This window comes from Ascaphus truei, chromosome 1 (assembly GCF_040206685.1).
Source record: "Ascaphus truei isolate aAscTru1 chromosome 1, aAscTru1.hap1, whole genome shotgun sequence".
Lineage (NCBI taxonomy): Eukaryota > Metazoa > Chordata > Amphibia > Anura > Ascaphidae > Ascaphus > Ascaphus truei.
This window is the reverse complement of record NC_134483.1, coordinates 328,093,212-328,111,365: the sequence shown is the minus strand read 5'-3', so window position 1 is coordinate 328,111,365 and position 18,154 is coordinate 328,093,212. Positions and strand designations below refer to the sequence as shown.

General features: G+C 42.2%; 1 protein-coding gene across 3 annotated transcripts in view; it reads right to left on the bottom strand.

Moving 5' to 3' along the window:
- The window catches only part of SHROOM3 (shroom family member 3), a 413,191-nt gene that overhangs the window by 67,157 nt on the left and 327,880 nt on the right, over positions 1 to 18,154 (bottom strand). For all 3 annotated transcript variants that reach the window (XM_075606730.1, XM_075606734.1, XM_075606741.1), the window contains one exon: positions 3,769 to 3,900. In XM_075606730.1, coding sequence (XP_075462845.1) covers positions 3,769 to 3,900 — 132 coding nt within the window. The remainder of the gene's footprint in view (positions 1 to 3,768; positions 3,901 to 18,154) is intronic.

Sequence of the window (18,154 nt, the reverse complement as noted above, 5' to 3'; positions counted from 1 at the left end):
CAAGGCCTACCACATAGAAAAGCCCTTTCACCCAGAAAGACATCAGAGTTTAGATGTCATTAAAGCAGCAATCCATGCGTCTTGCAATATTTTTTTTTTAACTTGCCTGAACCAGTGGGTCCCGAGAAACTCAATTGTGGTCCCCTGGCATCAGGGGACCCCATGGTTTCCAAACACCATATAGGGTTGTTCACCAGGCTAGAATACTTGTCTGGTGGACACAAAATGGCTGAGGGGGTCAGGGTTTGCTCCTGTAGTAAATAGAAAGTTACAATGTAATCAGAAGATGATGATGTGACTTTCTATTCGTAACACACAAGCTAACAGAATGTGTCACACTAGCTCTGTAAAATGGGGGCTGGCTCTTAAGTTTTTTATATTTAATTCACCCCCATCAATAACTCCACAATCTAGTCAACACCCCAAGCCTGCTACCTCGGGGTCACGTTTAACTCCATCCTGTCCTTTATTCCTCACATTCAGTCCCCCCAAGTCTCACGAACTATCAACAGAATAGGTCCTTTTCTCACTCAAGGTGGAACCAAAATCTTAATTCAATCACTCATCATAAATTGCTACAACATCCTTCTAGTTGGCATTAACCTCCTCTGACTGCCCCCCCCCCCCTCCAATCCACACAAAATGCTGCTGTAGAGTTAGATACCCACCTCACCGTTGTTCATCAGGTGTTCCACTGGCTTCCTATATCCTCTAGAAAAGTGGTCAACAACCTTTTTTACATTGTGTCCCCCTGCTAGAAAATATTGATTTGTTGTTTTTTGGGGGGGAGGAGGAGGGGCGAGCCCCTTGAGACACCTCGCAGACTCATAGGGGTTCCGGAACACCCTGTTGCGAATCACTGCTCTACAATGAAATAAAAATTCCTTTCTCTGGAATAAAAAGCTGCCCCCTTACATCTCAGCCCTCGTTTCCAAGTACTCCATTCTGCCTATGATCTACGCCTCTCCTCCTCCCTTATAGCCTCATGTAGCTTCCGCCTGCATGACTTCTCCCATGCTGCACCCTTCCTCTGGAACTCTGTACCACCGACCATCAAACTCTACCCCAAACTTCCAGGTTTTTTTTAAGCGCTCTGAAAACTCAACTCTTTAAAGAAGCCTATCTGACACTCCCTTGACATTCCCAACCCCACAACACCAAATCTGGCCAAATGCGCATCTGGACCAAGCTCAATCTCACAATGAGCAGCCAAGTCTACTTTTTGTTTCAACTGGGCCCCTTATTCCCTCTAGGATTAAAAAAGGAAGCTTTTATGAGCAGGGACCTCTGTGCCTTTTGTATCATTTTCTGTCTGTCTGTTCTCATTTCTGTGTCATTGTACTTAATTTAACTATGTTTCCCTCATTGTACCTCGCTGCAGAATGTCAGTGTTTTATAAACAAATAATAATAATAAAAAAATTCAAATGTACTAATTGTGGTGCTACAGTAAAAGTAAAATAAAATCACAATACACGAAGAATACATTTCTGCAAACTATTAAAGTCTGTGCATATCAATAATTATATATTTTCTTCATGTCGGGGAAAGAATCTATGTGAAAATCACGCTTAGAAATTGATTGTGCCATGGTAATGATGCCATCGTTACCAAAAAAAAGTAACTGCGTTCCTGTTTGATTTTATTAAGCCATTTATGGACTTATTTTATATCCGCTGAAGCAGCAGATCAGGCCGGTTTCTAAACTAAATTAATTTACTTACTATTTTACTTGAATTTCTGTTTTGTTTAAGTCAAGGTAAGTTGTTTAAAAGTTAAAAAAAAAAAAAAGTGCCCTCATACTACTTTACACGTGTAAATAAATAAAAATCATACTAATGAATTAGACAATAAGGGTTTATCGTAGTAAAATGAGGATGCTTCAAAGGTTATCATGTTACTTTGAAAATTAGGGCATTTTTGCTCATTGGAAACGTGGTACTGTACATATGGAGAGTAATGAATCGGCCCTCACATGCAACTGAACCAATGAGAAGAAAACAAAGGCACAACATCTTACATTGTCACTTAGGTTGACTATATTATTTCAAAATTGCCTATCACAATATCAAAATGTGGTGTTCAAATAAAGGTTGCCAAGTACATAGTTGATAGTTTAGCAATTCACTTTTTCTATCCCCCGAACCCTGTATTAATTGGAATATATAGCATAGCAGGACGGGATATCTCCTTACCCTCACTGATTTCCAGGTAATAGCTGTCAGAATTATGCACCTGTAAGCACCACTCACACATAGTTTGTACAAGGAGAGGAAATTGCATATTAGAGCTTACATTTAGGTGATGTGTTTTTTTTCCCCTCAAACCCCACACATTTTGCATGTTAACCAAAAGATGTCCGGTACAATATTAATCACCAGAATAAAATAACTAGTGTGCTGGAGAATTTTTATACAAATGTAAAATGTTACATTGTAGGCTATGGCAAAATTGTGTTTATACATAGTCAGGCGACTAGCCCACCGATTCCCTGCAGTGAGCACTCTACAAACGCTTAACAAATTGATATCATGGCGACCTGCTGTCCTTTCCAAATTTGAGACACTTTGCAGTTCCATTCAGCTTGCCTTGGAAAATTCCCTACAAAGTCAGGACAGTGTCAAGGAACCAAATCATTCTCAGAGTCGGCACCCCTTGTACAAGTGCTTGTTACCACTGAGACCAATAGCAAGGTTTCTGTATGTCTGTAAGCACTGCGTGCTGTGAATTCAGAAGCCCGAGCAGACGTGGAAATCCCAAGATGAACTCCTCACCCTTGGTGGATTGTAAATGACGTAACAGACTCGGCATGGCTCATTCAGCTTAGTGCCCTGCGTAGTCTTTTGCTCACTCAGTCACACACTGACACTTTTACAATATTTCTATTTATATTGCAGGACCACTGAGGTTCTGTATAATGCAGTATGTTATGATGTCTCCTTAACTCACGTCTTATTGTTCCGCATGAGGCTGCTGAATTTACGGGAAAACCGTTTCTCCGAGTACAGAATGGAAAACCTGGGAATTATTATAGTATGATTAAATGTACCATTAACAGTGTGAGTATATGCATTGGAATTTCACTCACTGTCTCTACTTCAAGTCTACACATTTGCACAACAACAAAGAATTGTAAACAAATGCCGTTTTTCAACTTTTTATTTCATAATTTCACTAATCTGTAGGGTTATTATGTTCCCGTTATTATCATGCTGGCATGTTTAATTACGCCTTCAAATTCCGTAAATGTTAAATGTTGTAGCCCCATTAACTTCATCGCTGTTAAACAGACTAGTAATGATAGGAAATGCATAGTTACAATCTATTGGCAACGTTCCTGCAACGCAGATATTTTCAGCTGTGCATAATTCATCCCGGAAAAAAAAAACCCATCAAGTATTAACTGTGGCATGAATGCTGTTCCTAGAACAATGTCTGCGGAAAATATTTTAGAGAGCCTCGCCCATGCTTTCCATATTTACAGCTGTTGATCCCCATTACCCCCCTGAATTCCTTTTAACCTAGGAGAGAGACCTGTTTGGGAGGAAATGGGAGCTCCATTTGACATATTGCTACAGTGTTGCACTATGTATTTTATTTCTTTTTAAGGTATCAACGCTCCCCTGGTTCTTCCTTGTCTTTGGGAGGAAATGTGTTGGAGCTGCCTGAACTCCATTTGCATAGAGAGGCTGGGAAGTAGTGGCAAGATATTGCCCTGCACTGTCACCGTGCAAATACATTAACACCATATGTACAGAACATATCTCACCTTGAGTGATAGGCCTGATGCCACGGAGATCCGATCGTCCCCTGAGATATTTGCATCATGCTGGGATCGGGTTGGTTCTCCAGTAATTTGGTTGAATGCCAAGAGTGTGGACGGGTACCTGGCTCACTTTGCCTAAAGAGAAATACAGAAATGAACAAGTCCATCAATAATAGGCTCTAAATGTCAACAATAATCATTTTTGTGCAGCGTTCTCTTTTAGCTAACTTGGTCACAGTATACACAATATTATGCATTCTTGGACACATTAGCATGAAAGAAATACCTACCGTTTTGGGTTAATGAAGCAGAGTTGAAAGGTCAAGGCATTTGTTGAATATACAGGCTATGAAACATTCATGCAAAAAGAAATGACTGGAATCTAGATTGTTTTAAATGCACTGAATGCCGTTCCAGAAGGGAGGTAGTTGTGAAACCACATTGTCAAAAGTCACATTGTACAAATGCATTATTATGTTGCTTGGTGGGTGCCTGTTTTGGATGTTCTGCTTATAGACATCACTAGCTGATATATCCGGCGATGTAAATGTGTAATAGGTTGTATTACTTATAAATAGCGGAAGAATAGGTTTGGGATTTGGTAGAAATGTTGGATAAAACGGCGGGGCGGGTGGTGTGTAGCGTGTGAGGTGGGGGGGGGGGTGTAAGTGAGGAACTGCTGGTGGAGTGTGTGAGCGGCGGGTGGGGTGGATGGTACCTGGTGGTCCCGCTAGGGTGGGTTTGCTGTGAGTTTAGGGAGTTAGCTGCACGGCGTGTGTCTCTCGCTCAGAGGGGTACGCGGTGTGAGGAGGCTGAGGGTGAGGGCGTGTGTAGCCCTGTTTGTGACATCACCTCACCCCGCAGGCCAATCAGAGCGTGAGCCACCGCCAACCAATCAGCAACAACCCACAAACAAACAATTTTCACTTTTATCTATCTATATATATATATAGATAGATAGATAAGAGTCAATAGGATTCTCATGTAGTCTTGCCAGCTCATTGCCTTGTGATATGATTGCAACAGAGAGTACATCATGAGATTGATATGCCATTTTCACAATGCAGTGAAAAATGACCATAGAACTGCCAGATTTTTTCATTTCGGGACAATCGAGTGATTTTTCCTGACTGCTGAGCTCACTGCACAGTTTTCCTATCTCCCATCCACCTCAATGAATGTTATCGCTAAAGAGCTGATCTGAGCCCTGTGAGGTAGATCACTACACCCTGAGAGCACTGGGAATTAGGGACGGAACCTTGTGAACCAATAGAGAAGAAATGAAAGCTAGAAAGTGGGCATCTCTACCAGGAGAATAGAGGGGAACAAAGTGAATATACTTATTTAAAGCAATAGGATTCATTCTTTGGTAAGCATGGTGCTGTTTTTATACACCAGTTTTACAGCCAGGAGACTTTAATAGAGCTAAAGTTAAAGCAGATATCCCCCCAACCAAATCACCCTTTTTCTTCGGGATGGAAATTGGTGTGTGTTGAGTTTCATAATATCTGTGGTGAACCATGGTGTTTCTAAGGTACCAGCATATTGCACAGCACAGGGGAAAGAAGACTGCCATAAGCATATAACATATATAGCAACAACAAAAAAACTAAACACAAGCTGCATTGATAAAGTTGGTCGGGGGGGTCCCTGTTCTGAGAGCTTACAATCTAAAAGGCCTACACAAAGGTCACTGTTTGACCGACGATTTTCCTCCAGTTGTTTTCCTGGGTATTGCTCTCATACAGAGATTGTTGTCATAATGAAACGTCAAATCTCTACATAGACAATTACAGTTAGAAAGAAAGAAAACGAGTTTACATTTGAGTGTATACTGTTGTGAATCTTGATATTCTATTTTGGGGTCCACATGGCCTCATTGTTTTAACTCAGCATTAGCAGACATAATAAGATTTGTCTTGGGGTTTAATCTGCTTTTCATTTGGAGGCCCCAAACCAAAAGGACTCTGCGTTTAACGTGCACAAAGACATTCCATGCTAAGGGAAGGATTCTAAAAGCAGCAGTGCCACACTTACTTACAAACGTCGCTACTGCGTGCGACTAAGTGCTAAGTGTATGCATGTAAACACTCCAGCCTTGGAACCCGAAATGACTGGAGTTCTTAGGTAAGAAGCTACAAAAGTGCCGGCTTCTACTTGCAATACGTTCCATTGCTCCGATCAAGGGCACCGATGCGATATGCTGTGAAGTGTTTTTCCTGTTGCTGGGGAAGATTTCAGCTCCATTAGAACGAAAAATGAAATCTTCCTAAACAAGGGGAATGTCAGCTTCACAGCTTTTTGAACAGGAGCCGCACACTTCTAACAGCCGACTTTTACAGTACGTGAGCTGCACAGAGGTTAGGCTGGAGAGAGGCAGGGCATAGATGTTCTGCTGCTCCCACAATTACAGTTGGAATCGGCACTGCTGCTGCAACCTTTCTGACTGTCACTTTAGCAGGGGAGAAGTTAATAACATCTTTAAGTAATGATGGTTTCAGGAAGCTAAGCAGAGGGCAAACAGCCAACTATATGTAGAAAGTAACCAATATTTTAACAAAAGGTAAACTATAATTCACTTGGATTAAAAACCAGCCATGAATTGTGCACTCAACGTTTTTTTCTGCTGATCTTTTGTATTTCATTAAGAAAAGAGCAGGAGTCTCTATCTAGCACAATAGTTTAGTTAACAGTGAGTAAACATGTCTGGTATCTACTCATAGATATTCATGATTTATTAAATTAACTCGTTAAGTGTTGAAGGGGGGGGTAACATAATATGATTAATAAATAAATAATAAAATGCTTTAAAGGTATTAAAAACATGCAGAGTTTCTGTATTTCCGCCATACTGTATGTATTTAGCATTTTACATAGAAGTGCAGAACTATTGTGAATCACAGTGCACTAGGATCTGAGTAATACAACAAGGCCTGATTTTAAATCTCATGCTGGCATGGAGATTAGTTGGATACTACAGTTCCTTTCACCTGTTATGCAAAGGAAGTAACCTTTGCCCCACCCTACAGCCATTTCTAAAAATGAGGCATTTTCCAGAAAGTAAATGGAAGTTTAAATAGTAAAAATAAGGTTAACATTGTGTACCAAAAGAAAGATAGAAGATGGACACCACTTTTCCATCCTAATCAATAACAGTATAATACATGTTCTTTATGTTTTGAACATTTGTATTGATTGTATTGATGAACATGTGTTGATACTATATTGTTGATTATATGTATATTGTTGTAGTCTGTTTTGCACCACTGAGGCTTCTGTAGTTTAGGAAGCAATGTTATGCACTTGTTTGCGGTTCACTTGATGCGTTCTAGGCTGTGATGAGGTTAGCACGCTATTGTTGTTCTTCCACGCTGACTGTGTGTGATGTCACTACGGATGCAGTAGTGTTCATTTAACTGATTGATCATCTGTATATAGTAAACATTACTTTTATGTGTGATCATTTATCTGATTAAAGGTCAAAGGATGGGCCTAAAAACGCAGTATTCCCTGACTGTTTTTACCAATAAACGACATGATTCGTAAGTGATGTGTGCAGAGGTTCACATAATGGAGACCGATTAGGGTGAAATTATATCTTGGCTTAATTGAGCCTGTTCCTTTATCCAGGCAAAACATACAAAAATAACAAAATAACAAACCCCTATCCCTTTGTATGGGGTAACTTACTTCCCCAGACCCTATCTGCAGGACTGGAGGGATATTCCCATTACCAGCCTATCACCCCAAAGTCTCAGGAAGTACCTTACGCAGGTGGCCCTTCATGTCAGTCTCTGGCAGGTTCCTGGGTCCTCTGTGTCCAGGAAATATAGGTCTCTGGATGTCATGATCTCAGCACAGCCTTTGTGCTCAAGACAGTGTATGTGTGCAGGCTTCTCTACTCACCTTCTGTCAGCCCAAATGTGAGCCAAGGAGTCTCTCCTGTGTCTCACATGAGGCTTTTTACAGAGCTCTCATTAGTCCAGGTGGAGACTAGTTAATTGAGTGGCTGCAATCAACGATCTCTCTGCTGGATTCTCAGAGCTCTGAGGCTGCTTTATTTAAACAGGCATAAGTCCCTGTTACAAGCTCTATGAAGTTTTTTTTTACTGAGGAAGTCGCAAAATATCTACACAAGAGGGTTTTAACTTTCTTTTCTCATGTGTGAAAGACAGAAGTGTGGTGAGAAAAGGGACTGACAACAAAGCCTCAGCAGGAACATGGCTCTTTTGATGTGAGGAAGAAAATGTGTCTGCGACGAACACCTGCAAAAGACCCCAAAGCAGGTCAGGGAGGTAAACTCAAATTTCTGCCAAATAATAGTTCTTCTCAGTATAATCTTCTGCGTGACAAAATCCCCAACGCCTGTTTTTGTTGGTAAACAAATTAAGACCGCGTAGTGTGTCCCTTGACCTCTGGGGACAGTGTGATGCAATTACCATCCTCTGGGACGACTCTGAAATTTCATTAGAAGAGCACGTTTTTGGAAAGCTCTCTGCTGTTATACATATTTGCCATATCAGATGTATTCGTGGAAATTCCCATATAGGAACCAACATAAAAGAACCTGGCAATTTCCTAGAATAGAATTACCAGGAATAGCATAGTATAGCAATTGAGACAGCCTTTAATAAAGTGTCCCCTTGATTGATACAAAACAGGTTTAAGACCTTCTTCTGGGTGTCACCAAGTATGTGACATTTTTTTTTTTTTTTTTTCCAAAAATTTTTATTAGGCATTTAGATAATTCACAGTATACATGAAACAAACGATAATACAGCCTAATACAGATTTTCTCCTTTTGTTGGTTAGAGAAACCGGAAATAAAAGAGGAAAGCTCACCGCTCCCGTGACCCTCCAGGGGCTATGTGGGGAGCGCGAGTATGGAAACAGAGAGTAAGAATGGGAATAGGAAGGGGAGGGTGGGTGGGGGGGATACCCATTGCTTCCCGTGTCCTCAGTCTATTTTCATTGGTGCCCCTGACCTGGTTTTCCTTTCTCTCTCTCTCTTTTTTTTTTTTTTTTACTTTTCATATGTGGATTAGTGGCGTAGAGGTGCCATATGGGATAGCCACGGATCCCATGTTTTGTTAAAGGAGTCAGTGGATCTTTTCAAGAAGGCAGATAGTTTCTCCATATTCATCACCTCTTGCACCCTATTTTTTACCGTTTGTTTTGAGGGGGGAGACACCTTCTTCCAGGCGGCCGCCACCGCACATCTAGCCGCTGTAAGAATGAAGGAGACCAGTTTACTTGTTGGTCGGTCCAAATTTTCTAAGGGCCTGGCCAACAGGTAGGTCAACGGGTCAATAGGGATTTTGAGGTCTGTGACCTCCTCTATTAATTTTTGTATTGTTCCCCAATATTTTTGAATTTCCGGACATGTCCACCAAATATGGGCCATGTCCCCCTTCTGACCGCAACCTCTCCAGCATAAATCGGACGCCTGGGGGTAAATTTGATTTATTCTAACTGGGGTAAGATACCAGCGAAACAGTATTTTATATATGTTTTCTTTGATTGTGGTACATATGGAAGTTCCTGAGGCATTTTTCCAAATTCTTTCCCAATCCTCTCGGTCTATAACTATTTCCAATTCTGCTGCCCAATGCAGCATATAGTCATGTGTAGGGGCTTCTATGGCCCTTTCCAATTCACCGTAGATTTGTGTTATAAGACCTTTCTGGTGGCCTGTTTCTCTACAGAGCCGCTCGAAACTGGTGAGAGGGGGAAATTTCAACGTTGGGGATAAAGTTTGAATAAAATGCCGAATTTGTAGATACTTGAAGACATCCAATCTTGCCATTTCATATTTGGTTTTTAGGCGTTGATAACTCAGGAACTCCTCAAAGCTCAGGAGGTCAGCAACCGCTCTAATATTTTTTGTTTTAAATTGGTCCCATTGTCTGGGCTCACAGCCAGGGGGGAATTTCAGATTTTTATAAATTGGTATGAGTTGGGATTGAGGTGTGGTGAGCTTAAATTTAAATTTGCATTTCGTCCAAATCTCCCATGTGTGTCTCATTGGGCCTAACTTAAATTTACTGTTCTGCATGTCTTCCCTGCTCAGGGACCAGAGGCAAGCCGGCAGTGAAGGCGTCCCGGCGTAGTATGATTCTATGTCTAGCCAACAGTATTGGTTTGGGTTGGCGTTCCAGACTACTACCTGTCGCAATTGGGCGGCTTGGTAGTATTTTGTGATGTCTGGAACACCAAGTCCTCCTCTCCCCCTTGATGCCAAAAGAACTGTCCTGGAGATTCTGGGTTTCTTACCCTGCCAAATAAAGTGGAAGATTCGTTTTTGAATGTTCTTTAATTCTGAGCCAGGGATGTGGACCGGGAGAGTCTGAAAATAATATAATAATCTAGTGAGTATGTTCATTTTAACTGATATCATCCTCCCGATCCATGATATCTGATATCCTCCCCATTTATCTAGATCTTGTTTGATTTTCCGGAACAGAGTCGGATAATTTTGTTGATATAGGGATTGGTAGTTCCTCGTTATCTTTACTCCCAAATATTTGATACTCGAGGAGCTCCAATGATAGTTAAAGTTTAGTTTGAGGAGTTTCACCTCTGGCTCTGGCAGGCTTAAATTTAGTGCTTCCGATTTGTCATTATTGATTTTATAACCTGAAATATCTCCAAAGTCCCGGAGCTCTTTTTGGAGGTTAGGTAGGGATGTTTGGGGTTGTGTAAGGGTTAGGATGACATCATCTGCGAATAGCGATATTTTGTGCTGCCTGTGTCCAATTTCTATTCCTTTGATGTCTCTATTGGCTCTAATTGCAGATGCTAGGGGTTCTATGGTTAATGCAAAGAGGAGAGGAGATAGGGGGCATCCCTGTCGAGTTCCATTAGTAATCTCAAATCTCTGGTTACTGCCCCCTGGTAGTTTTACTGTTGCAGACGGGTTTTGATATAATCTACGGACTCCTTCTAGGTATGCGTCTTTGAATCCGAATTTACACATAACTTGGTCCATGAATAGCCAGTCTATTCTATTGAACGCCTTCTCTGCATCTAGGCTTAGGAGTAGTGCTTTGGTCTCTGTGAGATGGACATGTTCAATAATGTCTATTATCTTCCGAGTATTGTCCGAGGCCTGTCTGCCTGCTACGAATCCTACTTGATCACTATCTATTAATCTCGGTAAGATGGGGTTTAATCTATTTGCGAGTATTTTGCTATATAGCTTGAGATCACAATTAAGCAGGGAGATTGGACGATAGCTTCCACATTGCATCGGGTCCCTGCCTTCTTTATGTATAATGGCCAGGGTGGCCAGGGACATTGACGTGGGGATTTGATTTCCTTCCATGAAATCGTTAAATATCTTTAGAAGATGCGTGGATAGTACTGGCAAGAATCTCTTATAGTAGACATTAGTGAACCCGTCGGGGCCAGGAGACTTAGTAATTTTTAGTGATTTGACCGCCTCTTCCAGTTCCTCTTTTGAGATCTCAGCGTTGAGGACTGTGTTTTCCTCCTCCGTTAGTGTGGGGAGCTTACATTTATCTAAATATTGCGCTATTAATTCGGATGCTATTAATTCAGGCCGGCCATTTTTTGATCTTAGATTATACAGTTCGGTGTAAAATTTTGTAAATTCGGCTGCTATTTTGCTATCACTATGTTGTATCTCACCAGATCTACTCTTGATTGCCGTGATTTGGGACCGTTTATGTACCCCTCTTAATTTAGTCGCCAAAAGTCTGTCTGCCTTGTTCCCCTTGTCATAATATTGTTGGTTAGTCCATTTGAGGGCCTTCTCAACATCCTCCAGCTGGATTTGTCTAAGTTTTACTCTGGCTGTTGTCAATGTTTTATATATTTTTTTTGAGGGGTTGGCTTTATGAGATTGTTCTATTATTTTGATATTATCCGTAAGCTCCTTTATTAATTTTTGGCGGGCTTTTTTCCTGTGGGATGCGATAGAAATGAATTTCCCTCTAATGGTTGCCTTATGGGCCTCCCACAGGATTGCTGGTGAGGAGACGGATCCTGAGTTAAAAAAAAAATAGTCCCGAATAGCGGCTCTGATCTCTCTTTCTATCTCAGGATGATTGAGTAATGAATCATTTATTCTCCATGAGTAATTTATTGTTTTTTCAAAGGGGGTCGTCAAGGTTAAGGTAATCGGGGCATGATCAGACCATGTGATTGGAGGTGGGGGGGAGGGGGGGGGCGGAGGGGGGGGGAAGGGGGGAGGGGGGGGAGGGGGGGGAGGGGGGGAGGAGGGGGGGGGAGGGGGGGGAGGGGGGGAGGAGGGGGGGGAGGGGGGGAGGAGGGGGGGGGAGGGGGGGAGGGGGGGGGCGGAGGGGGGGAGGGGGGGGGCGGAGGGGGGGGGGGGGAGGGGGGGAAGGGGGGAGGAGGAGGAGGAGGGGGGGAGGGGGGAGGGGAGGGGGGAGGGGAGGGGAGAGGGGAGGGTCTAGGTGCAATTAAAACATTTCAAACATTTCACTTCACATTTTTGTGTAACACAACTCTTACACAACTCTGCGCAGAAAACATATTTTATACAATTCTGTGACCATACAAGATAAGTTCGACTTTCTTTCGTATGTTTGTTTTCCCCTTAGTGTTTTTCCCTCTTATTTATCTTTGCGTTTAGGTGAGGTACTAGGTAGGCTTGTTAGCAGGGGTAGGAGGGGGGGGCCTAGGTGCGGCCCAAGCATTTCACATTTCTGTATAGCACAACTATTATGTAACTCTACACAGGGAGTATAGGGAGGGGAGGGGGGGGGAGGGAGAGAGGGGAGGGAGAGAGGGGAGGGGGGGGGTAGGAGGTGGGCCTGGTTGCAGTTCAAACATTTCAGACATCTCCCATTTCTGTATAACACAGCTATTATGTAACTCTGCGCAAAAGATATATTGTGAATCGTTTTGTGACTAAATAAGATTAATACAACTTTATTTTATATATTCGTTTCCTCTTAGTATGTTTCCCCCATTGTTTTTGTGCTTAAGTAGGGTGCTAGATGGGTTTGCTAGTAAGGGTGGGGAGGGGGGGTGGGAGAGAAGGGGAGATGGGGGGGTGTGGGGGAATAGGGGGGAGAGGGGGGGGGAGAAAAAGAGGGGGGAGGAGGGGGGGAAAGGAGGGGGGGGGACGTGGGACATGTGAGTGTGTGGGGGGAGGGGTGGAAGAGGGGGGTTATGCATGAGGAAGGGGGGAAGGGGGAGGGGGGGGGGGCGATTGCGTGTCTGGGTTACAGGGGGGGGGAAGGATAGAGGGGAAGCAAGGTGTTAATTGAGATATAACAGTTATATTATTTTAATCTACTCACGACCTCCGGATCATCACTATTAACTTATGATTTTAAGTTCTTTGATTCAGTCTGGGTGGCCCGTCTTCCTGGTATCCTAGCCGCCCCTAGTCCCACAGACTGGGGAGTCCTCTGTGGCAACGGGGTCCATGGATCGTTGGCGGAAAGGCTGGATGCCGACACCGACCCCCCCCCCCCTCCCCCCAATCTAGAGCTCCGCTCCACGGGACCGGAGAAATCGGCAAAAGGAGGGGGAGGGAGATCACATTTAAAGCGGGACCGAAAAGCCGGAGATTGAGGCTGGTGGGGGCAAAACCGGGATCTAAATTCCTCTTATGCTCCGGAGTTAGAAGATCAGCGATCCTGCTGCTCCGGGTTGAGTCAGTCGGTTTCCCGGTCTTACCGTCGGCGGACGGGATCCTATTCGGAGTCATCGCGGGAGTAGGCGACTCGTGAACCAACTTGGAGGGCGGTGTGCTGTGTCAGCTCATCCTAGAAGTTGGCGGCTTACTTCTTGGTGCTGTTCTGGTCTGGTAAGATGATTTTAACGGTGAGCAGAGGCGCCCCCCCTCCTCGAAGTCTCCTCAGAGCCATCTCGAGAACAGGCGCCTCGTGACTTCACATTGGGAGTGGAGGTTGGTGCCGGATTACCATGGGGGTCCGCGGCCCGCGCTCCAGTGCGGCCCCGGACCAACAAGGTAAGTGGGGGCACTCTTCCCCCTCCGGGTCTGTCCGGGGGGATTTATCTGAGTGCCGCGGCGGTTGTCATTTTTCTCTAGGGTGTTGGGCCGCAATTCTCTCCGATGTTCGGGGGGGGTCTCCTGATGTATTTTCAGCGGTAGGATTGGTCGTTATCCACGTTTGAGGTGGAGTTAGACCTAATGCTTTTGCGAAGGGGGCCATGTCCACGGGGTATTTCATGGACAGGAACTTTCCATTCCTGTTAACTGTGAGTCTGAAAGGGAATCCCCATCTGTAATGGATTCCTTTCTCGCGGAGTAGGTTGGTTAAGGGTTTTAATTCACGTCTGCGGTCTCTCGTTGCCTTTGACAAGTCGTTATAGACTTGGAGGGTTTCATTTTGAAAGGTTATTTCCCCCAGGTCCCGGCAGGCCGCAATTATTTTTTCTTTTGATGTGTATTTATGCATCTTTATTATAATGTCCCTACGCCGCCTCGGGTCGTCTGATTTAGGTCCTAGGGCACGATGAGCCCTATCCATTTCGAGCTCTTTCTCCTCCAGCTCCCCGCATACTAGGTTAAAGAGCTCCATGAGGTATGGTCGGAGTTGATCCTGTGCGACCGACTCCGGTACGTTCCGGACGCGGATGTTTTGGCGCCGGTCACGATTTTCTTGCTCCTCCATAGCTTCTTTAAGGAGGGTGATCTCTTCTCCTAGACGGCCTATCTCTTCCTCCGCTTCACTCTGTCTTTGTTGAGACTCAGTGAGTTTTTTCTCCAGGGTAGTTGTTTTCTCTGTCAGCCCTGAGATTTCCTTCCTTATGTCGCTCACTGCGGTTCTGAGCTCAGTCTGAAAGGAAGATTGGAGCGTCGTTGCCATAGCCCCCAGGAGTTCTTCCAAGTATGCCCTGGTTATGGGTTGTGGAACCCAGTGATTCAGTGTGGCGCTAAAACACAGTGATAGTGATATTTAAATAATATTAAATAATATATTGTGTAACTGAAAGAAACTCTCAACCTTCCAGGGAATATACACTGATTCCCTCACAAAACGTTTGAATCCAGGACAGGAAGGGAGCAGGATCGTCAGGAACACCCAGAAAAAAACATACAATAACAAATCATAGTGTAGTACTTAAGGACAATTATGGGTCAGAATTCAGGAAAAACTTGGCTCTTACGGATCGCCTACTTACAAGAAGCAGGATAAAAAACAGCGTTTTTGTATGTAAAGTTGAATAATATATTCCTCCGCCTAAGATAGCAGCATACAGCAGTCACTGATGATTGTAAACTGGATAGTGTGATCGCCGGGGCTTTCGCTCTCACAGAACAGCAACCGCATTCATACAGAGAAAGAGGGAAACATAGTGTGTACCAGGTAACACTAAAAATTTATAAAAGAAGCATAGAAATGTGTACTCACAATGCAACGTGTGAGCACATTCACATAAAGGTTTCTTTGAATATCAGGCAGCTACACGAACGGCTTGGCAGTTGGAAATGTCCTCCACTCCACTCAGAAATCCCCTCCTCGAGGGTATCCCCTCGTCCGGATAGATGGCGTCTGACGTCACTTCCTGGCCTCGGAGTGACGCCTTCCGGTAAGGACGGGAAGATCAGGGGGTATGGAAGACTCGCCGAGCCGCAGCAGCAGTGCCTCTGGGGTTGGAGCAGGCTATCAGACCGTCAGGTTGTGATACAGCTGTACTCTGTCTCCTTCCTTAGCTTGGCTCAACGCGTTTCACTGCATCCGCAGCTTCCTCAGGAGCAATAATCATGTCCCCTAATGGGTGTTACTTAAATAGCATCATCAATTGAGATACTAATTGAAAACACATTTAATTAATTAATTTACACACAGATTCTCCCACAAGGGTACACAATTCTGTGACCAAAAATATCGACGCATAAAATACATATAATAAATTGATTTTAATCACTCTATATTAAGAGATAAAAACATAATTAAAAACTATAATTAAAAAACTAGGATCATAATAAAACTCAAGTTGATAGTAATTAAATGGAGAGGATCCATATGTATACACAAGGGGAAAAGAGAGAAAAGACATTGATTAGTTAAAGGGACATAGGTATAAAATAAACCAGCATGATTTAATATAAAAGAATAAAAAATACAGATTAAATATGTGAATTATATCAAAATAGCCAAAGTGCATATGCAAAGTGCAATAATTAGAGGAAAGGTGCAATCTCAAAATCCACATTAAGACCATTTGGTGTCAAAGTGTTGAGTTTATGTACCCAGTACATTTCCCTTTTACTTAGGTCTAAATTTCTGTCTCTACCTCTCCAATGTTGTGCCACATGTTCTATAGCAGTAAATTTTAATCCTGCTACATTGGAGTTGTGAAATATGGAAAAATGTTTAGATACATTATGGGTCTGAACACTTCGTCTAATATTACTCAAATGCTCTATGATGCGTGTCTTAATTGCTCGTGTTGTTTTACCCACATATTGTAGCCCACATGGGCATTCAAGAAGGTAAATTATGTGGTTTGAATTACAATTCATATATTGTTTTATTTTATATTCCTCATTTCTGTTGTTACTCTTAAATTTCTTTTTATCTTGGTTTTTATGTCTACAGGCGGTGCATGAACTACACCCATAGAATCCTTCCAATTTTTGAAGCCATCCATTTTTATTTTTATTTGATTCAACCATTTTGATTGCACTTGGTGCTATCATCCCCTTCAGGTTTCTAGCTTTTTTAAAGATCACCTTGGGGTGTTGTGGTATGTTATCCTTCAGAATTGGATCATTTAATAAAACATGCCAATGTTTGTTGACTATTTTCTTGATTTTGTTTGATTCTTTATTAAAAGAAGTTAAGAATGCTGTGTCAAAATTTGTGTTTAAAACTTTCTCTTTTTTATTTGGTATAAACATCATTTTATACCTAGATTGCCATGGAGAGATAATTATGATCCCAAATTGTCACATGGCTCTAGGAAAGATTTTACACCTAAAAAGCATTTTAATCAAGAAAGAGAATTAAGGGAGAGAGATCTATATAGAGAAAGAGAATTTTTTAATGAGAGAATACCACTAAGAGAAAGAGAACAAGCACTAGAAAGGGAAAGACGTAGAGAGAGAGAGATGATTAGGGAAAGAGAACAGAGAAGAGAAAGAGAATTTAAGGAAAGAGAAGCACAAAGAGAAAAAGAAAAGGAACAAAGAAGGGAGAGAGAACATAAGGAAAGAGAGTTAAATAGAGAAAAAGAATTACAGAGAGAAAAAGATATCATTAAGGAGAGAGAACACAAAAGATATAAGGAACAGAAAGAGAAGGATAAAGAGAGAGATAGGAAAGAGCGAGAATATCAAAAGGAGAAAGAACTAAGAAGAGAAAGAGATCTAAGAAAGGATAGAGAAGATAGAAAAAGAGAAAGAGAGAGATATGATTCTGCTAAATATGCAAAAGCGAGTAGATCTCGCTCTCCGATTGGAACAACAGGGACAAATGACCTTTTGGATATAAGTATTTGGGAAACAAAAAACCCATTTACTCCCCTCTTAGAAAAAGAAGAGGGGAGCCATTACCCCAAAGGGGAAAGAGACAGAGAGGCAAGCGGGGGGGAAGAAAGAAAATAGTAAAAAAGCCCCTCCCAAATTATACCAAAAATATCTTCAATCTGAGTAATGTAGAATTAACATCATCCCAATTAAGTGTCATTTCTAAGGGTTTGTCTTTTGCCCCTACTTGTGGCCCCAACAACTTTGAGCTCTTTGTGGACGCAAATAAATATATACGTAAATTAACGGTAAAAAGATTTTTTCTTAGTAAAAATGTTGAATCAAGGATGACTAATCCAAAACAAATTGTTGAAATAGAAAATGACAAATTTAAGCATACCACTCTTAAAAATAAATCGACCTTTAATACTACTTATTGTAAAGGCAATCATATTGAGGTTTTTTATAATCTAATTGTCAAAGATTTTGAAGAGCTCTCAAAGAAAAATAACAAATCACAAATGAGAAATAATTTGAATAAGGAAGAGAGGGATGCCCTAGAAGAAATAACAAATAATACCAACATAGTTATTAAACAGGCTGATAAAGGAGGAGGGATAGTCATCCAAAATAGAGATGACTATCTAAAAGAGGCCTACCGCCTTCTAGGAGACAAAAAGACTTATGAAATTCTAAAATATAATCCCACTGCTACCTTTACAAATGATTTAAAAATACTTTTGGATCGTGGTAAGGAATTGGGTATATTAAATGAAGGCGAATATAATTTCTTGTTTAATGAACACCCCCAATTGCCAATATTATATACACTGCCAAAGGTCCATAAGAGTTTGACGCAACCCCCCGGGAGACCGATAATCTCCGGGATTAACTCTCTGACATCAAATTTGTCAGCTTATATAGATACTTTCCTCCAAGATCATGTGAAGACAC